Genomic DNA, 26,856 nt, shown 5'->3' on the forward strand with positions numbered 1-26,856 from the left:
AGGTATAGACCACTTCTCAGGCGATGGGCCTGATGGGCCGCCGCGGGAGCGGACCGCTGGGCAGGATGGACCTATGGTCTGACTCAGCGGAGGCAACTTCTTATGTTCTTATGACTACATTACCGCAAAGATGTGCTGAGACTTGAATCGGTCCAGCAAATGGCCACACGGATGGTCACAGGGCTCAGGGATCTCCCGTATGAGGAACGGCTGAATAAATTGCAGTTCTACTCCCTAGACGAACGCAGGGAGAGGGGGGACATGATCGAAACAATCAAATACCTCACGCGCCGTATCGAGGTGGGGGAGGATAACTTCTTCTTCAAGGAACCCACATCAACATGAGGGCATCCGTGGAAAATCAGGGGAGGGACATTGCATGGCGACACCAGGAAATACTTCTTCACCGAGAGGGTGGTGGATCGATGGAATGGTCTTCCGATACAGGTAATTGAGGCCTGATTTTAAAGCTAAATGGGATCGAAAGGTGGGATCTCTTCACAAAGGGAGGTAGGGGAGGGTCATTGGTGTGGGCAGACTTGATGGGCCTTGGCCCTTATCTGCCGTCACTTTCTATGTTTCTATAGTGATGATACTTGAGATGATCTTAGCGGTATCAAAGGTATGTAAATAGCTAACTTCTTCAAATACTCTGGCCCATTTTGTCTGGACCTTGAAAATCAAGCAGAGTTTTTAATTAAGCCCTGTAAGTTTCTGCAGGAAAGGTGTGATGTGATCATATCACTCGTTGCCTTCTCTCAGTCATGCTCGGCATTCTGAATCCGTTTGAGCTGGCTCCAGCTCTACCAGTGTAATGGATACTACAGTAGTCCAGTTGTGGCATTGTTATAGCATGAACCGCTGTGGTCAGCATATGGAGGGAGACTTCATAGCTGCCACAAGTGATAGAATTTTGAAATGTTGTTTGAATTTGCTGGATCAGAGGAAGTGATGAGTCTGGCAGTAGCCCAAGATTCATGACTTGTGATTTTAGGGAGGGAGAGCTCACACTCCCTGAAAGGTATTTCTCCATTTGTGTTAGAGATTCTTTAGGTACCTGTTTTGCTTAAGTTCAGGCAGTTACTTGAGGGTTTTCTGTCCATTTCTTCTCTCTTCCTACCACTGTCCAACATCTCTCTATCTTTTCTTCTTCCCTTCCTCATCCCACCCTCCTTGGGTCTAGAACATTTCATCGTGGCCAGGACAGCACAGCTGTTTGTGTTGAGTCGTGATATGAAACGAACAGCCACGATAATCAGTGCTTTCACATTAAGGATTCAATGTGGTGATACCCCCCCAAGTGTTTTTGGGAGGGGGCAATGTCCCCCCAACTCTCCCCAAATTCTTCCTTCCCTCTCTCTCACCAGCTGTGGCAGTTTCAGCAAACGTCTTTACCGCTGTGTGCTGTACTGCGGCAGGTGGCGTCGCTGGAGGCGAGGCCTTGTTTTGGTGGAAGGCGAGGAATATTGAGCGCTTTGGGAGTACGTTAGAAAAGGGGGAGGGGGGCCTACCCTAGGTCCTGATTTAGTGAAAGTTGGCGCTGTGTAACAGCCATAGTGTGTGTGTGTGGGGGGGGGGGGGGGGGGGGAGGGGTCAGTGTAATTGCACTAAGGGAGGGGGTTCTGGAATTTTCTGGCCAGGGCCAGTTTGTCTTACAGTTTAACTCAGGTGAGTTTGGGTTGCCAATGGGAAAATGCTTGAGTATCTGAATAAATTCTTGTAAACCGTTCTGAGCTCCCCTAGGAGAACGGTATAGAAAATTGAATTAATAAATAAATGATTCAGCGTAGCTGCAATAAATCGTCCATTCCACCGTCCGGTATCTTTTCCTCCCCCCCCCCCCCCACCGTGGCTCCAATCTGTTTCCATCTCTATTCCTTCCCTCCTGCCCAGCCACTGTCCAACACCTTTTTTCATCTCTCACACCCTCTGTATTTGAACCTCCCCACTCTGGCCCATTTTTCCTTAAATCATTTCTCTGTCCAAGTAATGGGTAGCGGCAATTCACACAGGCAAGCCAAGAATCTGATTTTTGCTGCATCCTACCCTTGCGGAAGCAGGAAGTTGGGTCAGAAGGGGGCGGGATTATGTTACTTTACATAAATTCTTATATACCGCAGCTACCTTGCGGTTTAGTGCGGTTAAAGCTAAGAGATACTATATGTAGTATGGTCATAATAAATTAATCAAAATATTTCCCAAACAAGTGGCTTTTCAACTATTTTCTAAAGACTACGTAAGCGTTTCAGATTGATATACAAGTGCTAACTTGTTTGTCCCACCTTGCTGTCAATAGAGAGCAGGCTTTGAGTGCGGCGGTGGCAGATGAGATGGATAGAGACATGATTGAAGGTAGAATGAGGTGAGGGTGGTGGAAGGGGCTGGAGGGAGAGGGTCAGTCCACTCCTGCTATGAGGTCTTGATTAAGGACAGCAGTTCACCATCTGAGTAGCCCTGCTATAGAAGTATGGCAAAATCTTCTCTCAGACTGTTGAAGAGCACTTTGCAAAACTCACTGAGTCCATTTTTGGTCAGGTTTGTGCTATGCAATTATTTATTTATTGTTAGTACTTAAATACGGTTTACATTCAGGTACTCAAGCATTTTCCCCTGTCTGTCCCGGTGGGCTCTCAATCTATCTAATGTACCTGGGGCAATGGGGGGATTAAGTGACTTGCCCAGGGACAGAAGGAGCAGAGTAGGGTCTGAACCCACAACCTCAGGGTGATGAGGCCGTAGCTCTAACCACTACTTAATTTAATTCAAGGCAAGATTCCTTTGCTGTAGTTTGTTGCAATGCCAATATTCACTTAAGTTCATGAGTTTTGGCCCAGGAATAAGCTACAGTGAATGAAACTAATTGCAGAGCTCAAAACTGACAAAAAAAATCAACTGAGTGAGTTTTAGGAAAGTGCTTTTCATTTCGGAACAGAGATCTAAGAGCTACAGGCGTGTTGTCACTGCATTATTTCGGACTCTAGCTCTTCATCTTGCAACTCTCTATTGCTGCTGCTCTCAGAGACCCCCCCCCCATTACTCCTACTAATTCTGAAGGAAAAGTGTAACTTTTGTCTTTCAGATTGATGACCTCAAACCCAATAAAGGGGCATCTTCTGCTCAGGGGCCTGGTGAGTAGATACAGCTGTAATTGCATCTTCCGGAAGCCAAAAGGCTGAGGTGTTGGTGCCTGTGAGTTTTTCATGACTAGTTGGAAGCTGATTTTGGTCATTCAGAGGCTTGCTGCATACAGCATTGGGAGCTATTATGGTTAACATGTATAAAATCCAGATTTTTGTTTTTAAGTAGGCCCTGAGGACATCCCTGGACCCTCTTCAAAGCCAGCAGCTGGAATTTCAGATCATTATGATAATTTTGTGCTGCCTGAACTACCATCTGTGCCAGACACCTTGCCTGCTACGTCTGTGGGTGCCAATTCCTCAGCATCTGAAGACATTGACTTTGATGATCTGTCCCGTAGATTTGAGGAGTTGAAAAAGAAAACATAAGATTCACTGCACGTAACTTGAGTTGGAATCTGTATAAATATATTCTTTGCAAGATGTTAATGAACACTTTTCTCTACTAACAAAGCGGTTGAAGCTGTTATATTCTGCTGCTCTTTTGCACGGATACTTGAGAATGAACTTTGCTCATGTCCTTTTTCCTATAATACAGTGGAATTCTCTTCTCTTGGGTTTTATTTTGGAAATTGTTATATTAATAGGACAGGTGGGAGAGCAACTCAACCGTCCAGGGACTCGTTTCGCTCACACCCTCTGCGAAGGTGCAGGAAGGCCCTGCCACTATGGCTGTTTTCTTTTATATGTATGTACATACTTAGATTTTCTTTAATTTTTGCATTGCTTTGTAATTTATATCTTGGTTCATAATAAATTTGACTTGCTTTGGATTCCAGGCCAGTTGCATGGCTTCTGGAAACTCCTTTACAGACTCCTGGTCTTCTGCTGCTCAACAGAAATGAAAGCAAAACTAACAAAACGGATTTAAAAATGACAAGACTTTGCAGTCTGACCCTCAACCCCCACCTATTGTTCCTATAGGTCCATCGCTACTGGTGTGTGAGGGCTCTTATAGTGGGGGTGGCAGCACAGTCTGAGAGGGTGTTACAGGGAGCCGAATGCAACTATTGGTGCTTGGGCATTTTCAGTTGTCTGACTCCCCTAAGTTTCTGTTCTTAGACTCGTTGCACTCTAAACATCACCTACTTATTTTAAAAATCTTATGGTTACCCAAATACATGTACAATTGTGAAAAGAGTTATAGACAACCACCTGCCTCTGTCATTTTTGTAGGCAGGTGGTATGGAGGATAGAGAATTGCCTGGCAATGGTTGCTTCAGGGGCAAAACCTTCATGCGAAAAGTATCACAAAATCACAGACAGTCATAACAACATAATCAGTTTAAGGTCATAGAAAATACCTACATATAGAAATGGATTTACAAAAAGGTGACAAACATCAGAATATGAGTGAGGAGCAGAATAAGGCACAGAACTTGCCTTTATGGTGTGAACTGTTCAGTTTCACTTTTAACATATATATTTTTGCATTTCTGCCTATAGTAAGCATCCAAGGCAGTTTAAAATCATTAAAAGCTCCACAAAAATACAGTAGCCAAAACCACTTACCAGGACTTCCAAATTCAAGTGGGGGGAGGTCTCTGTCTGGCAGCATCAAATGATTCTGCATGTAGTTCCTCTTTTAGGGGCCCTTTATTAAAGTTGTGATAGGGAGTCTGTGTGGTAAATGCGACACAGCCTGTTCATGGAAACATGAAGGCAGATAAAGGCCAAATGGCCCATCCAGTCTGCCCATCCGCAGCATCCATTATCTCCTCCCTATTGGCTACGGCTCTTAACATTTGCATCTCCTCTTCCTATAGGCTAAGGCTCTTTACACCTGCATTGTGAGGTCATGGAGCTTTAGGGTTATAGAAACATAGAAACCTGAAGACAGATAAAGGCCAAATGGCCCATCCGCAGATCCACTATCTCCTCCTCTCCCTATTAGCTAAGGCTCTTAAAATTTGCATCTCCTCTTCCTATTGGCTAAGGCTCTTTACATCTGCATTGTGAGGTCATAGAGCTTTATGGTTATAGAAACATAATAATCACAGCTATTATAACCGCTAAATCATAAATTATATATTAAATGAAATGTGAAGTGCTCAGACCTTATAACCTATGTGTTTTAGTGCAATGACCAAAACGAGGTTAACAAGGGGACCATCATAGCCTTCACAGTCCCCAACCACCTGTATTTAGCAATAAAAAGGAGATGTACTTATCTTAGCCAGGTGGTCATTGGTAATGTTAATCCTCGTTTGGACCAATAAACCATGTGATGTGACTTTAAAATTTTTCTCAGCTTGTGTTGTTAAGTCTATGGTCCCTGTCCCCCCGACCCAGGTTTCGTCTCTTCGTCAGGGAGGGACATTAGTGCTATTGCTGGTTCACTAGGACTGGACCGAACCAAAGTGTTGGGTGAATACAGGTGGTTGGGGACTGTGAAGGCTATGATGGTCCCCTTGTTAACCTCGTTTTGGTCATTGCACTAAAACACATAGGTTATAAGGTCTGAGCACTTCACATTTCATTTAATATATAATTTATGATTTAGCGGTTATAATAGCTGTGATTATTGAAAATATTTGCTGACTTTCATCACAGAGTTAAACTGATTATTCCTCCTGATATAATTTATATAGAAACATAATGCCAGATAAAGACCAAATTGCCCATCTGCAGCATCCATTATCTCTTCCTCTCCCTATTGGTTAAGGCTCTTAACATTTGCATCTCCTTTTCCTATTGGCTAAGGTTCTTTACACCTGCATTGTGAGGTCATAGAGCTTTATGGTTGTAGAAACCTGAAGGCAGATAAAGGCCAAATGGCCCATCCGCAGCATCCACTATCTCCTCCTTTCCCTATTGGCTGAGGCTCTTAGCATTTGCATCTCCTCTTCCTATAGGCTAAGGCTCTTTACATTTGCATTGTGAGGTCATAGAAACATGATGGCAGAAAAGGCCAAATGGCCATCCAGTCTGCCCATCCGCAGCATCCATTATCTCCTTCCTATTGGCTAAGGCTCTTAGCATTTGCATCTCCTCATCCTATAGGCTAAGGCTCTTTACACCTGCATTGTGAGGTCATAGAAACATGATGGCAGATAAAGGCCAAATGGCCATCCAGTCTGCCCATCCGTAGTAACCAGTATCTCTTCCTCTCTCTAAGCGATTCCACATGCCTATCCCTGGCTTTCTTAAATCCAGACACAGTCTCCACCACTTCTTATGGGAGACTGTTCCATGCATCTACCACCCTTTCTATAAAAAAATATTTTTTCTTAGATTACTTCTGAGCCTATCACCTCTTAACTTCATCCTGTGCCATCTTATTCTGGAGCTTCCTTTCAAATGAAGGACACTCGTCTCGTGTACTTTATGCCATGTACATAAGAACATAAGCAATGCCTCCGCTGGGTCAGACCTGGGGTCCATCATGCCCAGCAGCCCGCTCACGCAGCGGCCCAACAGGTCCAGGACCTGTGTAGTAATCCTCTATCTATACCCTTCTATCCCCTTTTTCAGCAGGAACTTGTCCAATGCTTTCTTAAACCCCAGTACCGTACTATGCCCTATTACATCCTCTGGAAGCGCATTCCAGGTGTCCACCACACGTTGGGTAAAGAAGAACTTCCTATCATTCGTTTTGAATCTGTCCCCTTTCAATTTTTCTGACTGCCCTCTTGTTCTTTTATTATTTGAAAGTTTGAAGAATCTGTCCCTCTCTACTCTCTCTAAGCCCTTGATGATCTTGTAAGTCTCTATCATATCCCCTCTAAGTCTCCTCTTCTCCAGGTAGGTATTTAAATGTCTCTATGATATCTCCCCTCTCCTGCTTATCCTCCAAAGTATACAGATTGAGATCTTTAACTCTGTCCTCTTATGCCATAGACCACCGACCATTTCAGTAACCTTCCTATAGAGCGACTCCATTCTGTTTATACCTTTTTGAAAGTACGGTCTCTAGAATTGTACATAATATTCTAAATGATATTCTAGTCTTTCCAGACTTTTATAGAGGGGCTCAATACCTCTAGTCTCGCCAGAGTCTTATAGGGGGTCAATACCTCCTTTTTCCTATTGGCTATTCTTCTCCCTATTAGAGAGTTGCGCGGGGACAGAAATCCCACCCGTCCCCGCCAAAGTCCCACCCGTCCCCACCCATCCCCGTGAGGACTCCCACCCGTCCCCGCGAGGAATCCCTCCGTCCCCACCCGTCCCGCGAAGAATCCCCTCTGTCCCCGCCCGTCCCCGCGAGGAATCCCCTACGTCCCCATAAACTACAGAAATAGTTATTTCATTTAATTATGCTACTGAATTAAAGGCTCTGGTAGAAACCCATTTAAAAATAAGCAAAAAGACTTTATTAATTTGGAAATATTAATTGGGAAGAATACATACTTTGTAAACGGGTTTCTACCAGAGCCTCTAATGTTTATAAATTTTTATCAACACAACTAATATCCTTAAGCAAAAAAAAAAAAAAAGAATTTTTTTCCTACCTTTATTGCCTGGTTTCTGCTTTCTTCATGTTCTCATTCAATTCCTTCCATCCACTGCCTCTCTTCTCTCTGTGTCTTCCATTTGCTCTGTTACTGTGCCTCTCCTTTTCTCCCCCCTCCCAAATTGGTCTGGCACCCATCTTTTTCCCTCCGCTCCCCCCATAGTCTGGCACCTCTGTCTTCTTCCCTGCCAGCGTCTTCTTCCCATTCCCTCTTCCCCATTTCCTTTCAGTGTCCTTCTCCCCCCACCATCTTCCCCATGTCCTGTCAGGCAGCATCCTTCTCCCCCCTCTGCCTTCCCCATGTCCTTTCAGCATCCTTCTCCCCCTCTGTCTTCCCCATGTTCTTTCAGCAGCCTTCTCCCCCCTCTGTCTTCCCCATGTCCTTTCAGCGGCCTTCTCCACCCCTGTTTTCCCCATGTCCTTTCAGTGGCATTCTCCACCCCTTTGTCTTCCCCAGTGCTTTCAGGGTCCTTACCCCCCCCCCTCCTCCCGTTTACCCCATGTCCTTTCAGCGTTCTTTTCCACCCCTTTGTCTTCCTCAGTGCTTTCAGCGGCCTTCTCCCCCCTTAAGCATCTTTTCTTCTTCACTCCACCTTTCCTCCCTCCACCTTTGTGGCGCTTTTGCACCCGACCGACAACAGAACAGGCCCGGTCAGACAAATCTCCCTGTCCTGTAACCGCGAATCTAAATTACCTTCTTACAGCAGCTGGAGTAGTGAAGTTGCTGTAAGAGGTAATTTAGATTCGCGGCTACAGGGCAGGGAGATTTGTTGGCCGGGCCTGTTGTCGGTCGATTGGGGGACCTGACTGGCTGTGCACATTCTCCGGGGCGGACCGCCCCCTCCCCCCTCTTTCGTACGCCATTGCCTTCTCCCTACCTGCCCTGCCGCACACAGCCGACCGGAAGTCTTCCTGATGTCAGCGCTGACGTCGGAGGAAGGGAGGGCTTTGCTTAAGCCCTCCCTCTGACGTCAGCGCTGACATCGGGAAGATTTCCGTTCGGCTGTGTGCTGCGACAGGGCAGGTAAGGAGAAGGAGACTACCCTCGCGGCTCGAGTGCACTGCGATCCAACCCCGCAGGAACCCCGCGACCCTCGGAGGCGTCCCCACGGGATCCCCATGACCCTAGGGGGTGTCCCCATGGGATCCCCGTGACCCAAAGGGGGAACCCACGGGATCCCCGTCATCCCCGTTCCCGTGCAGCTCTCTACTCCCTATGCACCCTAGCATCCTTCTAGCTTTCGCTGTTGTCTTTTCAACCTGTTTGGCTACCTTAAGAGCATCACATATTATCATACCCACGTTCCACTTTTCTTTCATGCACAATTGTACTGTTCCCTCTATTTCTGTAGCCCAAATGCATGACCTAACGTAAGGAAGTTCTTCTTCACCCAGAGAGTGGTGGAAAACTGGAACGCTCTTCCTTAGGTTGTTATAGGGGAAAACACCCTCCAGGGATTCAAGACAAGTTGGACAAATTCCTGCTGAACCGGAACGTACGCAGGTAGGGTTGATCTTAGTTAGGGCTCTGGTCTTTGACTTGGGGGCCGCCGTGGGAGCAGACTGCTGGGCGCGATGGACCACTGGTCTGACCTAGCAATGGCAATTCTTATGTACCTTTCGTTTCTTAGCTTAAGTCTTACCTGCCAAATTTCAGACCACTGCAGGTAATTGAGGCCAGCAGCGTTCCTGATTTTAAGACTAAATGGGATCAACACGTGGGAGCTCTTCACAGAGATAGGTAAGAGAGGGTCATTGGTGTGGGCAGACTGGATGGGCCATGGCCCTTATCTGCCGTCACTTTCTATGTTTCCACAATGGACTAAATATTACCCCAATTATGTCTCTGTCTCGGGAGTACTGGGCTGCAAAGCTGCAGCTGTATGTTCCCAGGCCCCTTCTTAAAGGGGTTGGTGCTTACCATGAGGAATCACCCCTAATTGACCCTCTGCCAGCAGAGGGAGCCAGAGATAAACAGCTCAGAGCTAATGTCATTCCCTTTTATAGGGGGCTTGTCCTGCCTTCAAACCTCAGTATATTTCTGGCTCCAACAGATGGCCATTTTCTTCCTCTGTGATGTGTCCAAGCCTCCTGCAGGGGTAAAAATATGCATTGGTAAACGTCTGTCATTTGTGCTGGGGAGGAAGAGCGAGATGGGACAGTGGAATGGAAGGAAGATGACGCAAAATTATTCCAACAACTTAAATTGAATGCAGACTGCGAGAAATTGTAGGAGGATCTTGAGAGGTTGGAAAATTCAGACCCCCCCCTTTCATACCATTACCTCACCCACTTGTACTTAACATCATAAAAATACATTTGCACAACTTTACCATAGTGATACAGGCTACAACTCTGTTTAGTGATAAACACAATTGCAACAAGTATGAACAGGAAAATACCTCTCAAGCTACCAACGTGTTAACAATATAATTTAGTTATTGTCCCCTGACCTCACCATGTCATCTAGGGCCTGGGGGTGGCATGGACCTCCAGGCCCCTTTTTCTAGGTCACCTGGCTCAAATAGACACTGCTCCATGAGCTTATTTCCAATTATGTGCACTTTTCCTGATGAGCCCAATCCCTCTGGATTACCACCAGAGCCCTGTAAGTCTTACAGGTCCCCCCCACCACTCAACTGAGCTGTGACCTAGCACCCCGCCGGGCTGACCAGCCCTTCAAAACATACCATGAAATCATCTAACAACAGATCCATACCTACATTGGAAAAATGCACCCGATCCCTTGAATAAGGCTGGCTAAGGAATATCTGGGAACAAAGAAGAGCTGCAGTGTAGATCAGACAGACTTCCAGCCTTAGGTCTGGCATAGAGAGGAGAAGTGTTCAGGGAGGCTCTGGAAAAGGAATGAGTAGACAGGCACTGAGAGCTAGAAGCTGAGAGAGAACAGAACGAGGGGGCAAGGGAGGGTTACCAGGAATCACGGGGTAGGAATGCAGTGTTCTCCCCAGCGCTTTTCAGCCGGGCGCTCCGCCCAGCAAATTTAGATGCCTGCCCAGCTGAATCCTGCTGCCGCCACTGCTTAATGCGCAGCCTGAAGAGCTGCCGAAAGACTCCCGCCGGACTTTAAACAAAACCCAGCAAGCAACTCGAACCCGGCTTCCCTCCGAAACCGGAAGTTATGTCGGGGGGGGGGGGGGGGAGGGTAGGGAAGAGAAGCCGGCATGGACCATTAGAGCCCCGGAGCATGCGGGAGATAGGCCAGCCATGGAGGGAAGCTTACTTGCTCTTGCTTACTTCAGGCTTTTCTCGCTGCTGGGTCCTGCCTACTTTCTGTTTCCGCGAAGAGAGGACCCGGTAACGAGAAAGGCCCGAAGTAAGCAAGAGCAGCAAGTTGTAAGCTTCCCTCTGTCGCTGACCTTTGGGAGATAGGTCAGCGACGAAGGGAAACTTGCAACTTGCCTTTGTCTATAGCGAATCTGCCGGGTGTGTAAGACAGGGGGGGGGGGTGTGAATGGGAGGAGAAAAGCTGCTGTACCCAATTAGAGGGGGAGGGGGAAGAGAAATGTTGGTGCTTCCGCTGTACCCAATTGTGTGTGTGTGGGGGGGGGTTTGAGAGAAATGCTGATGATGCTGCTGCTGTACCCAATTAGGGGGGAGGGTGAAGAGAAATGCTGCTTCTGCTGTACCCAATTGGGGGGGAGGAAAAGAGAAATGCTGATGATACTGCTGTACCCAATGGGGGGAGGGGAAAGAGAAATGCTGCTGCACCCAATTGGGGAGAGAGGGAAGGAGGGAGAAGGAAGATCAGGAAAAGGAGGAAAGAGATGCAAAGACCATGGGAGGGAGGGAGGGAGGGAAAGGAGATACCATACCATGGAGTGGAATGTCAGGGCATATAGGGGGGGGAAGCAGGGCCGGATTAAAGGATAGGCCCAGTAGGGCCCGAAATGGTCAGGGGGGCCCGCCAGTTCTGTGTTTTGGGGCCTTACCCTTGCTGGATTTGCTGGCATCATCCCGGGCGCCCCCCAACCCAATCCGACCCTCCTTTCTCCCTCCTTCCCTCATCAGTGACATGCTAGAGGGAATCATGGCAGGAGAAAGCCCTGAAGCAGCCTGCTTAGAGTAGAGCAGTGCTGTTTAGAGTCTCGTGATGGGAGGGAGGGAGAGATAGGAGGGTCGTGTGGGTGGGGGAGAGTAGCAGTCTGCCCCGGGTGCTCGGCGTGGTGTCATGAACTTCTTCGCCTAGCAACAGCATTTACAATTCATTGCTGTTGCCAGCTTCAGGCCTTCCTCTCTGCCGAGTCCTGCCTACTTCTGTTTTTATGAAGGCAGGACCCGACAGAGAAGAAGGCCCGAAGCTGGCAACAGCAGTGAATTGTGAATGCTGCTGCCTGAAGAAGTTCATGACGCCACCTTGGGTGACATAAGGAGGAAAGGGAGCAGAGGGGGAGAGACTTGCTGCACCCAACTGGAGGGAGAAAGAAGATCAGGTAGGGAATGAAACGAGATGCCAGGGATTGGAGGGAAGGGAGGGAGGAAGCGATGCCAGGGCATGGAGGGAAGGAGGAAAGTATGCCAGACCAAGGGAAAAGGAAGGGGAAAAGGAAGAAGGAGATGTCAGAGCATGGAGGGGGAGGGATAGATGGAAGAAAAGGAAAGGAGTGAGATGCCAGAGAATCAGGGAAGGGAAGATACCAGACTGTGGGGTGCAAAGGAAAGAAAGGAGAAGAGAGAGATGCCAGAGCATAGGGGACGGGTGGTGACAGAGAGAGAAAAATGGAGAGGTGGCAGAGCTGAAACCAATCATGTACAAAGGAGAAGAGAAGGGGCACAGGATAGACAGTTTATTGAAGGAGCACAAAAAGAGGGAAGATGCCATATGGAACGGGGAGAGGGCAGACAGTGGATGGAAGGGGCTGATGCTGCATGGAAGACGGAGCGGACAGATGCTGGCTAGAAAGAAGAGTGAAGACAAGATGATTAAAGCAGAAATGACAAAAGGTAGAAAAAATTTTTTTGTTGCTTTACGTAGAATCAAGTAGTATTGTATCTATTGATTAAAGTTTATAAATAGGAAATGGAAATAAGGCAGTTTTTTGGGGACTAAACCCCTTTCCTCAGGTCAGAACAGGATACCATAACAGCAGGGGTGCCCAAATGGTCGAGCGCGATTGACCAGTAGATCGCAAAGGCAATGTGAGTTGATCGCGTTGCCTTGGCAATCTTTTTCTTCCTGTCTCCCTGAGCCAGGCCAGGCGCGTACAAGCGCCGGACTCACAAGACTTCACCTCTGACGTCAATTCTGACATCAGAGAGAAAGTTCTGGGTCGGCCAATCGCTGGACTTGTCGGCCAATAGTTGGACTTGTCGGCCAATAGTTGGAACTTCCTCTCCAACGTTAGAATTGACATGAGAGGTGAAGTCTTGTGAGTCCAGCGCTTGTACATTCCTGGCCTGGCTCGTGGAAGCAGGGAGCAATCGGCATGGTGTCTTAGGGGGTAGGGAAAGAATCGGGGAAGTGGAGAAATTGGCGCGATGGCTTGGGGGGGGCAGGGGGAGAGAGACAGAAAGAAAAGGGGAGGGGCAGAAAGAAAAAATATTGAATTTATAGTCGGAAGTGCAAACAGAGACTCATGAAATCACCAGACAAAAAAGTAGGATAAATGATTTTATTTTCAGTTTAGTGATCAAAATGTGTCTGTTTTGAGAATTTATATCTGCTGTCTATATTTTGCAATATGGCCCCCCTTTTACTAAACTGCAATAGCGGTTTTTAGCACAGGGAGCCTATGAGCATCGAGAGCAGCGCAGGGCATTCAGTGCATCTCCCTGCTCTAAAAACCGCTATTGCGATTTAGTAAAAAGGGAGGGGGTATATTTGTCTAAATTTGTATAGTTGTTCCTGAGGTAACATTGCATAGAATCGTCTGCCTTGACCTCTTTGAAAACCCGCGGAATATAAATGATAATTAACATTTTCTCTGCGTACAGTGTGCTTTGTGTTTTGTTAAAAATTTTATTGTTGGTAGATCATTTTGACTTGGTCATTTTAAAAGTAGCTCGCAAGCCCAAAAAGTGTGGCCATCCCTGCTGTAGAGCCATTTCTTGTATGACTGGATGAGCTATATTTTATCTTTTTTTTTTAGTTGTTTAAATTCATGCAGAAATAAATGAAACAGTAACACATGTCCTCTAATACTGTGCAAAATATAAAGACAGTAGATGTAAATTTGAAAAAACTGATACATAACAATCACCACTTTACAAATAAAAATAAAACAAATAATGAGAAATAAGAAATACCATTTTATTGGACTAATCCATTTTTCAATTAGCTTTCAGAGGCCAAATCTTTCTTCAGAACAGTACTGTTATGGTATCCTGTCCTGAGCTGAGGAAAAGGGTTTAGTCCAAAAAATTGTCATATTTCCATTTCCTATTTATAAAATTTTATCAATACAGTTACAATACTACTTGATTTTTTTGTTGCTTTACTTAGAATCTTTCTACCTTTTGTCGTTTCTGCTTTAATCATCTTCTCTTTGCTCTCTTCTTTCTATACAGGGTTTGTCCTCTCTCCATTCCATGCAACATCTGCCCTCTCTTTGCCCCTTCCCCCCATCTTGTGCCCTCTCTCTCTCTCTCTCTCTACCCCTTCCATCTACTGTCCATCCTCTCTCTGCCCCTTGCATCCACTGTCTACCCTCTCTCTGTTCCATATGGCATCTTCTCTCTTTCTATGTCCCTTCAATAAACTGTGTATCCTGTGCCCTTTCTCTCCTTTGTACATGATTCATTTTGGCTTCACCCCCTCCCCTATGCTCTGGCATCTCTCTCGTCCTTTCCTTCCTTCCCACTCCACCTCATGGTCTGGCATCTCTATCTCCTTCCCTTCTCTCCCCCCATGCCCTGGTATTTCCCTCCTATCGCTCCCTCTGGCACCTCCTCTCCTTTCTTTCCCTCTGGTCTGGCATTTTGTATCCTTTAGTTTCCCTTCCTTCCCCATGCCCTGGCATCTCTCTCCTCTCCTTCCGTCTCCCCCTCCCACTCCATTATCTAACATCTCTTCTCCTTCCTTTCTCTCCTTCCTTCCACCTGGTCTGGCATCTGCCTCCTCTCCCTCCCCCCCCCCCGACATCTCTCCCCCCTTCATGGTCTGGTAGCTCCTTTCCTTTCCTTTACTTCCATGGTCTTGGTATGTCTTTCCTCTCCCTTCACTGGTGTTCCTTCTCCCCTCTCTCTCCCCAGTTGGGTGCAGCAGCAGCACTTCTCTCTTGCCCCCTCCCCAACTGGTTGCAGCAGTAGCAGCAGCATCTCTCTTCCCCCTCCTCCCTTCGGTGCAGCAACACCATCTCTCTTCCCCCCTCCCCCCTTGGGTGCAGCAGCAGCAGCATTTCTCTTCCCATCGGCGGAGTCGCAAGCTTCCCTCCATCGCTGACCTCTTGCTGCTCGTATTTGCTTCGGGCCTTCCTCGTTGCCGGCTCCTACTTTCGCGGAAACAGAAAGTAGGTAGGACCTGGCAGCCAGGAAGGCCTGAAGCAAGGAAGAGCAGCAAGATAAGTTTTAGCTTCCCTCTGTCGCTGACCTTAGTCCTAGCGAACTCATGCTCCGGGGCTCGAACGTATTCATGCCGACTTCTTCCACCCCCCCCCCCCCCCCCCGGAACGTAACTTCTTGTTTTGGAGGGAAGAGAAGGGAAGCTGGCACGCACACCTTAAAGCCCTGAAGCATGAGTTCGCTACGGGCTAAGGTGAGAAATCGCCAAGCCGGTGAGAGGCGGGAGTTGTTATTTAAAAAAAATGTTGAGCAACGGCACGATTCACGATAGATGGCAGTCGGGCAATCATCTAAATTAGCCGGGCGCAGCGCCCAGCTAAAAGGCCCTAGGGCAGTGGTAGGCAAACTCAAAAGAGCCAAAATCAGCAGTACAATGATTAAGATTTTTTTTGAGAGCCATTCCCCATGCCCGCTTGCGCTACAACGGCTACGTCAACCCGACTGACACCCTGCACGTCCGCATGTAGTCAAAATCGATTCGTGGCAGAGCCTAGAGAAAGACGGGGAAAAAATTTGTCTCCGTCCCCTCCCAGTCAGCTTGGTCCCCATCCCCGCAAACCACCTGATTCCATCCAGACAAGCCTTGAATTGTTTTATATTGAACTTATTATATTAAAGCATAAAAAGAAACAATATTCTATACAATTGTCAATTTATAAATCAGCGTCTTCTCCCCGCTCTCTTCCTAATTTCCCTTCAGCGTCCTCTCTCCACTTTCCTTCAGCGCACGCACATAAAAACAAGCAAGTAATTTTATATCATTTTTATTCTATTCATTCATAGAAATTAAAGTCTAAATAATGCCAGTCACATAACAAAACATGATTTTACAAAAATAATTCCCTGCACAGTCAAGCCTGCAAGGATTACTAGATGTCTTTCAGCAGCTCCCCTCCCTCCCTCCCCTTTACCAAGTCAAAATGATCTACCAACAATAAAATTTTAAAAACACAAAGCACACTGTACGCAGAGAAAATGTTAATTATCATTTATATTCCACAGATTTTCAAAGAGGTCAAGGCAGATGACTTTATGCAATGTCACCTCAGTAACAACTATACAAAAATAGACAAATATACACCCCTCCTTTTTTACTAAACCGCGATAGTGGTTTTTAGCGCAGGGAGCTGCGCTGAATGCCCCACGCTGCTCTCGACGTTCATAGGCTCCCTGTGCTCAAAACCGCTATTGCGGTTTAGTAAAAGGGGGCCATAGTTTAAAATATAGACAGCATATATAAATTCTCAAAACGGACACATTTTGATCACTAAATTGAAAATAAAATATTTTTCCTACCTTTGGCAATTTCATCAGTCTCTTTATTCTTCTGACTGTGCATCCAATATTTCTTCCCTTCTTTCAGCCTCCTGTATGCTTCCTCTCCTTCAGACCTCATTCCCTCCCCAAACTTTTTCTTTGTTTCACCCTGTCCCCTTCTTTCTTTTTCTCTCTCTCCATGCCCCCCTCTTTCTTTCTCTCTCCATGCCCGCTTCTTTCTTTCTCTCTCTCCATGCCCCATTTCTTTCTTTGTTTTACCCTGCCCCCTTCTTTCTCTATGTCTGTCTTTCTCTCTCTCTCTCCGTGCCCCATTTTTTTCTTTTTCTTTGTTTCACCCTGCCCTCCCCTCCCCCATGCCATCGCCATTGGGAAAATGCTGCCACCGCCGCTGGGGAATAGGCTGCCACTGCCGCCATCGGGAATAGACCAGCGCTGAGTTCGGCCTGCTTCTCTTCCCTGCAGGGCTGACCAACTTTCGCCGCCCGACATCAATTCTAACGTCGGAGAAGACGTTCCTGGACAGCCAGGCAGCGATTGGTCAGCCCCGCAGAGAAGAGCTGGGAGAGCTCAGCTCCGGCCTGTTCCCGATGGTGGCGGTGGTACTCAAGTGGCTAAAGAGCCGCAGTTTGCCGGCCTAGGGAGAACACTGGAGGGTGGCCAGCTGTGCACCCCCTTGGGGCGTGCACCCGGGGTGGACTGCCCCCCTCCTGCCTGTGGTATGCCACTGGAATTGATTTGAATCATGAATCGGGCAGCACCAGAACTGGGCAATCTTGCATGGTCTGTGGTTTAGGATGAGCAGGGGAGGGCTTTGATAGAAGCCCCAGTGAGAGGATGGTTAAGATAGGCTGGAGTGGGCTTTAACGGCATCTCCGGTGGTACAGGGTGGACTTGTATAGTCTATTGGCCAGAAATATTAAAGCCCATTTCAACTTGGGTGACTGGATGGACGGTGGTTCAGCTCTTTATCTACTTCATTTCCTGTGGCGTTTGCAGGGGAATCTCGTCTTGCTCCCTCCATCTGTTCAGGCAGAGGCGGGAAAAGCGGTAAAAGGCTCAGCCAATCAGCTGCAGGCCTAGCGGCCGACGCTCCGCACAAGCGAAGCGTACGGATTCCACGCCCCTCGGCGCCGCCCGTCCAATCTCCGAGAAGGACGTAACACGCTCCGCCTACTTTTCCAGATCTTCCTTTTAGCTCTCAGGTGACTCATCGCGCTTCCCCAACGGTGATTGCTAGAGGTCTCGACCAATGGCGCCGCTTCCGAAGAGGAGGAGGAGCGTTATAAGTAAGGAGCGCGCTACGAGCCTGTGTTATTTCTGATTTGAGGGCGGGAGGGGGTCTTGAAGCGCTCGCGGTCAACGTCCCCTTCAGCCCCGCTCCCTCGAGACGTTCCATGCTCCTGACGCTTAATCTGCGCTCGAGGACAACCCTTCCCTCGCGTGCAGAGCGTTTCTGCACGTGGAGAAGCCTCGCCCCTCCTCCACCCCATTTGCAACCACTGAAACACATACGCAGCGCTGTACCTGGGTCACCCTGACTAGGGGGATTTTTCTGTTTGGGCTACATCTAGGCTTTGGGGGTCAAACCACCTCCAATATAATGACTAGTGTTTAAGATACATTCATGTTCATTTTTTTTTCCAAATGTAAATTCATTTATTTAAACAAATACTGCATTAAAAGGTTCAAGCTGTTTGGATGAAATAACTATGTGGACAGGCTAAGCCCTGCAATCTTTCTGTTACATGTCCAGGATGGGGGAATACAATACTGTGTATGCTGAGATAACCATAAGAAGCTAAAACACCCAAGCTACAACACCTAGGGTAGGCAGGCTAGAACATGAGATAAATCAGGTCTGCAATTAAACATAATTCAGCATTTTTTTTTTAAATCATTTTTATTGAGGTCAACCAGAGCAACAAAGGGCATACAAGAAATACAGAGGCAAACAAACGCAAGCGGCTAGGAACAGTGTAAAACAGTACAATACAAACAGCCGCACTATCAGAGATCGCAGTAATGGCATAAAGGTTACAGTGTGTGCTTTCGAAAGACTGAAAAACCACAAAAATGGCAAAAGAATGAGGAGCCTGCTGTCCCCCCCCCCTGAGCACATAAAAACTAGTATAATAGTTAATAAACGTGTGGGGCTGCAGAGCATAACAAGCTCCCCAGTCAAGGAGAAAAGAAACAATGAGCGGCAGATATCTCCCATCCACGCTCTCAAAACACACCAACCCCAAGATCATCCCATGTCCCCCATGTGACCCCAGAAATTTTGTTATAAAAATGTACCTATCCCGAAGAATCCCCTACTCAAGATACAACACCCACTCAAACCAATCATATAGTCATGTGCACACCACACTGCCTCCCCAAACAAGCACCCCCCCTACCTCCCCTCCCCATGGCGAGAGACTAGAGGCAACTGCAAGAACACTCTCCATAAAGCCAGGTATGCCCGAACCTCTGAACTGATGGAACGTTTATGATAGCAGAGCTCAAACCTTGCTAACTCAGACATCTTTTTTTTTAGTTCAAAATTTTTTATTGAAAATTTTTAGGAAAATAACAAAAAACAACAACTGCAAATACAGTGAAAATATATAGCACTAAAATTAAGTGGCAATGGCTCATACAATCCACTGTACAATTAGCCCCTATAAATTAACCACAATAGAATCAGTAGCATGAAAGAAGACTAAAAAGAAGATGATAGAAATAGGGAAAGAAAAGAAAGACCGGAAAAGGACTAGACAGCAGAAGCTGAAGGCAGAAGTCAATTAACCAGATTGCATAAAAGAATCCAATAATTTCCATGGGGAAGGAGGATGAAATGTTTGCACAGACATCCTGGAAATACATTTTTCATAAGCATATGTTTCATATTTATTATAAAGGCAGAGCGAATTCCACCAGAAAGTATAATCTAGCAAAGAAGCCGATATCCAATTCTTCAGAATTTGCATAAGAGCCCTTACAAACATGGCATCTATCAGTCTTGAAGGGCAGCTTGATTGGGCAAAACATGGATGTTGAGATCTAATAATGATAACATCAAATGTTAAATCAGAGGTACAAGAAGTAACAGACTTAATAGTTGTCCATATGCGGGACCAAAAGGAATAAACAGATTTGCAGTGAAACAGCATATGATCCAGTGTACCATCTGCTTCAAGGCAATGCCAGCAACGAGGATATGGCTTGAGTTTGGCTTTCCACATGCGAAACGGAGTCCAAACAGCATGCCACATAACATAGAACATGGATTGGGAAACTCTCGATGACATCAGAGGGCAATTTGTTGCCGACCATAATAAGTCCCAGTCAATGTCCTGTAGAGGTGTACATAGCATACTTTCCCAATGTTTCACAGATTGGGTAGAGAAGGTGTAGCGATGATCCCTTAAATACGATAAAAGATAGATACAGCCTTGCCACCAGACAGAACCAAATTGTACCACCTGTGCACAGTGTTGGGGGAGGATTTATCATCTGATATCAGCGATGCAGTAGATATAGCAGAGGTGAGGTGAAGCCATTGTGAGTGGCATGTATGGATTAAGGGATATTGGATACACAATGCAGAAAAAGGTATGATCGAGTCAGAGGTCCTTAATTGGTCCACCTACCAGAGACCAGTCAGCTGCCACTTTTTCCAGTAGAATGTTTTGCCTTTAAATTTAAGTCTTGAATTGTTCCAGAGTGACATATCCGGTCTATTATACATTGAAATATCAGCTGTAGCATCCAGAGCGTGTAAAGCTAGCTGTGTTGCACTCAACAGGGCATACACCTTTAAAAGTTTAGGCAAATTCATTGTACAAAGGGCAAAAATAGGATATGGGGAGCAAATAAAGTGATCCATCTCAAGCCAAGTGGGAGAATCAGGCAACAGAGATTTTTGAAACCAGTGAACTCCGTATTTCACGAGGGAAGCTATATAATATTGATGGAAATCAGGAAGGTTCATACCTCCTCGGATCTTAGAAGCCATCAATCTTGCAAGGGCAATACGGGTTTTTTTTATTATTCCAAATAAAACCGGAAAGTTTGTGATTAATCCATTGGAATACAGATTTATTGCAGCGAGAAGGGAGCATGGACAAAATATAAGTAATTTGAGGGGCCAGGGTCATTTTAATGGAGGCAATTCTACCCCACCAGGAGAGGAAGAGAGGAGACCATTTGGATACCGAGTGAGTTACCAATTTTTTCACTCTGTCCACATTGATATCCATGACTAAGGAGGGATCCTTATGGATCAAAATACCTAAATATTTGATGGGATCAGTGGACCAATGAAACGGAAAGCGAGATAACTCAGTTAATGTTATACGATCATTTAATGGAAAGATTTCGGATTTTTCCCAATTAACTAAGTAATCAGAGAGCAGGGAATATTCAGTGACTATGGATATGAGTGCAGGTAGAGAGTTAAGAGGATCTCGAATGAATAGAAGGATGTCATCTGCATAGGCAGCAAGTTTAATTTGTCTGAGTGAGGACGATATTCCTCGGATAGTGGGACATTGTCGGATTACAGCTAGAAGGGGTTCAAGGGCTAAATTAAAGGGGAAAGGGGACACCCTTGCCGGGTTCCTCTTTGTTAGTGAGAAAGTTGTTAATTAGGATACGAGAGGAAGGTTGCCAATAAAGTGTTTTGATCCAGTCAGTGAAATACGGTCCAAAATTGTACCAGTGGAGAACCCTTAGCAGGAATCGCCATTCGACTCGATCGAAAGCTTTTTCAGCGTCGATGGCAAGACCCACCACTGGGTCCTGGATATATTTAACATGAACATTAATATGATGGAAAAGTCTTAGATTATCTCCAATGAAGCGATTCCTAATGAATCCTACCTGGTCTTTATGTATAAGAGAGGAAATTACTTTATTATGCCTAAGAGATAGAATCTTGGCCAAGATCTACTAACTCGGACATCTGATTAAGCCAGCAGTCCAAGGAATAGCCCCCTCCTGAGTCCAGTATTGTAGGATCGTCCATTTAACCGTGAGGAGGGTCAGATAGATAAAACGGTGCTGAAGTACAGTGAGGCCTTGTGCTTCCAGTAGGGTTTGATCGCCAAGAAGCAAGGTTTTATAATCCCATTCCAGGTCACGCTGCAAGACCAATTGAAGCTCCGTAAAGGAAGAATTCCACAGGGTGAGTTCCAGACACTCCAAAAAAGAATGCAGTAACGTCCTAGGGGCCTGTTTGCATTTAGAGCACAGAGCGGTATCCCATAAACCCATGCGAGCACCCCTTTCCCTAGTAACATATGCCCTATGAAGGGTCTTAAATTGGGTCTCATGCCAAGCCGCGGATTTCACAAAAGCATATAAAGTATGGAAAAGGTCCATGAAGGTATAAAGTGTGGAAAAGGTCCATGAAGGGATATAAGACGCGACAAGCTCCCGGTTCCACAAGTCTCGGAGAGAATGTAATGGCCCCGAAGAGACAGAGGAACGGATCACCTGATATCACATAGAAAGGGAGCTTTGGGAAGCCGGCACACTAAGGAGAAGCTCATCAAGGGAGCCCTGCCGCGCTATACTGTAACTGCGCTATACTCTGAAAATAATGATGAGCTTGCAAGTAAGTGAAAAATTGTTGGCGAGAGATGGTCCACTGGTCTTGGAGTTGGGTAAAGGTGGAAAAAACCTCCGTTTCCCGGTCAATCAGGTAAAAAAGAAGGGAAGCCCCCCAGGAAGCCCAACCCACAAACGGAGAATGATCAAGGCCCGGTAGGAAACTGGGATTGCCCTGCAGTTGTAAAAAAGGAGAAGTCATGGGAGATCGGGCTTGCAATGCACGCCACCAATGCCAGGCCAGACAAAGGGCGCAGAAACCGCAATTTAGAGGACAAGAAACCCTTCTGTGTACCCTGTGGATGAGGAGAGTGCAATAGATTCAGAAAGGTGCACACCAACTGGACACCCACCCCGAAGGGGAAAAGCTAGTGATCCCTGTCACCCCTTCGTGAATAAAATGCATAAGGGCCGCCACATTATAGGCGCGAACATTAGGAAGGCCCAAGCTCCCCTCCCTCTTGGAAAGGGTCAACTTTGCGTACGCAATGCGTGCCGAATGATGTCGCCAAAGAAAAGTAGTAAAAAGCGAATGTAACTTACGGATGTCCCGCTGTAACACCCAAAAAGGCACCGCTTGTATAGGATCCAATAATTTGGGCAGCAACCAATGCCGCCCTCCCCAGCAGGGACAATGGGAGATCTTGCCATGCGGCACAAAGGGCTCCGATTTTATCTATAGCCGCCACCATGTTACTTTGATACATAACCCGAGGATCCATATGCAGATAAATTCCAAAATAACGCATTGGTTTACGCACTGGAGGGATTGGCAAGGTATTGTGCCAGGGCTTCCACCCCAGCCCCGACAAAGGTAGCAGTTCAGATTTCGCGCAATTCACTTTAAGACCGGAAATGGAGCCAAACTCAGTCACCAAGCGCAATGCCACCGGCAGATGACAGGGGGCGTGGTCTAGAAAAAGCAAGATATCATCCGCAAATAAGGTATTATGACACTCTGCGTTCCCTATCTGGATACCCCGGAGCTCAGGGCCAGAGCAAATTTTAATGGCTAAGGGTTCAATAGCCAAGACGAACAACAGGGGAGAAAGGGGGCATCCCTGGTGCGTTCCCCGGCAAAGCTGGAAAGAAGACGATAGTCTGCCATTGATGATAAGATGTGCCTGTGGCTCAGTGTAAAGACCCTGAATCCACTGAAGGAAAGGCCCAGCGACACCATACTTTGGCAAGACCCAAAAAAGATATTGCCAAGAGATACTATCAAAGGCCTTTTCCATATCAAGGCTGGCTATTGCAGAAGTGCCATCTCCTCCCCAATGTTCATGCAGCGCCGTCATGCTTTAAGGAGATTCATGGAGGCATAATGCTGAGGGACGAATCCTACCCAAGAGTGCTCAGAGAATTGAGCGATGTCCTGGTGAAACCGTTGACTGAGCTATTCAATCTCTCCCTAAGTAAGGGGAAAGTTTCCCTGGACTGGAAATTAGCTAATGTCGTTCCTCTGCATAAAAAGGGTTGCAGGGCAGAGGCTGCGAATTATAGACCGGTGAGTCTCACATCAATAGTGTGCAAACTCATGGAAACACTAATGCAAATTGGACACGATCTTGAATGAAGGGAATCTTCGGGATCCCAGTCAGCATGGATTCACCAAGGGTAGGTCCTGCCAATCCAATCTCATCAGCTTCTTTGACTGGGTAACAAGAAAGTTGGACTTGGGAGAGTCTTTGGACGTCGTGTACCTGGACTTCAGTAAAGCTTTTGACAGGCTGCTAAGCAAGATGGAATCGATGGGGTTAGGAGAGACACTAACTGCATGGGTCAATGATTGGCTGAGTGACAGACTTCAGAGGGTGGTGGTTAATGGTACCCTCTCTAAAACATCGGAGGTGACCAGTGGAGTGCCGCAGGGCTCGGTCCTGGGTCCACTCCTTTTCAACATATTCATAGGGGATCTGACTCAAGGGCTTCAAGGTAAAATAACACTATTCGCCGATGACGCCAAACTATGTAATATAGTAAGTGAATGCAGTTTACAGAATTATATGGCGCAGGACTTGCTTACATTGGAAAGTTGGTCCTCAACCTGGCAGCTAGGCTTCAATGCTAAGAAATGTAAGGTCATGCACCTCGGAAGCGGAAATCCATGCAGGACGTACTTCTTGAACGGAGAAACTTTAACTAGGACTTCAGCAGAACGAGATTTAGGAGTAATCATCAGTGCAGACATGAAAACTGCCAATCAAGTGGAGAAGGCTTCATCTAAGGCAAGGCAGATATTGGGTTGTATCAATAGAAGTTTCGTCAGCCGAAAACCTGAAGTCATAATACTGTTGTACAGGGCCATGGTGAGACCTCATCTGGAGTACTGTGTGCAATTATGGAGGCCACATTACAGTAAAGATGTGCGCAGAATTGAATTGGTTCAGCGGACAGCCACCAGGATGATCTCGGGGCTCAAGGGTCTCTCGTACGAAGAGAGACTGAACAAATTGCAGCTCTACACTCTCGAGGAACGTAGGGAGAGGGGAGACATGATCGAAACATTTAAGTACCTCACGGGACGTGTCGAAGTGGAAGATTATATTTTCTTTCTCAAGGGACCCTCGGCCACAAGAGGGCACCCGCTCAAACTCAGGGGCGGAAAATTTCATGGCGACATCAGAAAGTATTTCTTCACAGAGAGAGTGGTTGATCATTGGAACAAGCTTCCAGTGCAGGTGATCGAGGCAGACAGCGTGCCAGACTTTAAGAATAAATGGGATACCCATGTGGGATCCCTACGAGGGTCAAGATAAGGAAATTGGGTCATTAGGGCATAGACAGGGGGTGGGTAAGCAGAGTGGGCAGACTTGATGGGCTGTAGCCTTTTTCTGCCGTCATCTTCTATGTTTCTATGTTTATTTCTGAACCCCTTAAAGTTTCCTTGAGGTTTTGAAATAGTTAACATAAGTGCCATTAAAAATTCTCAGAGCATGCAACCTCAAAAGCCCCAGCTAGCTCACCTTTTTTTACATAATAACATAAAGTTGTCATACTAGGACAGCCTGAATGTCCATCAAGCTCAGAATCCTGTTTCCAACAGTGGCCAATCCAGGTCACATGTACTTGGCAAGATCTGAAAAGAGTAAAACAGATTTTAGAACTAAGCAATGGATTTTCTGAAACATAGAAAAAGGACAGCAGATAAATCTAGTCTGCCCATTCAGAGTAACCATTATCTGTTTCTCTCTCTGAGAGATCCCATGTGCCTATCACAGGCCCTCTTGAATTCAGATAGTCTCTGTTTCCACCACCTTTTCTGGGAGACTGTTCCATGCATCTACCACCCTTTCCGTAAAAAAGTGTTTCCTCAGATTACTCCAGCCGCAACAGCAGCTCTGACGCTCATAAGAAATCTATGAGCGTCAGAACTGTTACCACTACAGCCGGTGCTAAAAATCACGCTATGGTTTTGTAAAAGGGGGGAGGTAAGTTTTGAAGATCATGTTAAGAACATAAGAATTTCCATACTGGGACAGTGGTCAACCCAGGTCCCAAGTGCCTAGCTAGATACTAAGTAGTAGTCTTATGCAACAAAAACTAAGAAGGGTAAGACCCTACTTCTTCCTTCAGCACTACAGGATATATAGTCAACAATATTGTCACTACTAGACTACTGCAATGCTCTACTCTGAAAATGAGGTCCCATAAACCCCTGAAGGACTTCAGACTGGCTTCTCTTGGGCTCCACTGCTTCCATGCACTTGCGCTTCATGTAGTTACTGTTTGGGGTCTCTGGGAGGAATTTCTTCCCAGCTACCTGGACCCCCTGTGGTTCCCCAGTCCTTGAGGACTCAGAGAAAGCTAAGCCCCAGCTATTTTTGATTACTTTGTACAACACTTTGTACCTTTGGATAAGCGTTTAATCAAAATTTAAATAAACTATGAAACTATTTTCTTCATATCTATCAATGTTCAAAGATTTGCCAGGTTTTACAATAGGTGAACTTTCTGGATCACCATAAAGTCTGAATGCCTTTATAAAGTTGAAGCCATTGCCAATGATAATCATCTGGACTTTGTCATTAATTCCAAAATTTGCATGAATCTGTTCAAGAACACATACAATAGCATCACAAATGTGTCGGCCATTAAATCTTGTACAACTAAGAGCAGATTTTCGCACCAAAGACATCTCATCAATCCAGTGCACAGTTGTACTAAAGAAACTGTGATTGTGAGTGCTCCATATGTCGGCAGTTGTGCAAAGATAACGAACAGATGTAAAATGTGTAGCAAGATTGCTACACATCACACTGTATCGTTTCTCAATAGTAGATACCAGAGACTTCGTGCTTAAGACTGTTTTACTGGGCTGTAACCACATTCAAAGACTGCATGTCTTCTATGATGAAGTCAGTTATCAAAGCATCCACCTTTCTTTGTGTCAATAGAAAAATGCAGTTGCTGCATGAATAAGGCGACCATTTATTTTTTTTCATCAAAAGGGGACATCTATTAATTCTCAGTCCCGCACATAATACCGCCCTAGGCCCGCCCCAATCCCACCCTAGCCCTGCCCCCAATTTCTTCCATTCATTTTTCATGCACACATAATATCTTATTAATTCATAATGGTAACCATAAAATTTTTAAAAAACTGCAAAGCACACTATACACATAGAAAATGTTAATTATCATTTATATTTGGGGGGGGGTTTCAAATATATCAAGGCAGATGACTTTAAAATATGCAATGTCCCCTTAGTAACTATTAAAAAAAAAAAAGTAGAAAATATAGACAGCAGATATAAATTCTCAAAACTGACACATTTTGATCACTAAATTGAAAATAAAATCATTTTTCCTACCTTTGCTGTCTGGTGATTTCATGAGTCTCTGGTTGCGTTTCCTTCAGACTATGCATCT

General features: G+C 46.1%; 2 protein-coding genes across 3 annotated transcripts in view; both read left to right on the plus strand.

Moving 5' to 3' along the window:
- Positions 1–3,920, plus strand: part of IST1 (IST1 factor associated with ESCRT-III) — a 49,438-nt gene extending 45,518 nt beyond the window's left edge. The window contains exons 9-10 of one of the 2 annotated variants that reach the window (XM_033937132.1): positions 3,080–3,128; positions 3,307–3,506. In XM_033937132.1, the coding sequence (XP_033793023.1) occupies positions 3,080–3,128; positions 3,307–3,506 (249 nt within the window). Of the gene's footprint in view, positions 1–3,079; positions 3,129–3,303 lie in introns of both variants that reach the window. The other variant, XM_033937123.1, reaches the window with a different exon arrangement.
- Positions 3,921–17,577: 13,657 nt separating this feature from the next.
- The window catches only part of C1H18orf54 (chromosome 1 C18orf54 homolog), an 82,185-nt gene continuing 72,906 nt past the window's right edge, over positions 17,578–26,856 (plus strand). Inside the window, exon 1 of the mRNA XM_033937155.1 lies at positions 17,578–17,675. The gene's annotated coding sequence lies outside the window, so the exon portion shown is untranslated. The remainder of the gene's footprint in view (positions 17,676–26,856) is intronic.

This window comes from Geotrypetes seraphini, chromosome 1, assembly GCF_902459505.1.
Source record: "Geotrypetes seraphini chromosome 1, aGeoSer1.1, whole genome shotgun sequence".
In the NCBI taxonomy this organism is placed as follows: domain Eukaryota; kingdom Metazoa; phylum Chordata; class Amphibia; order Gymnophiona; family Dermophiidae; genus Geotrypetes; species Geotrypetes seraphini.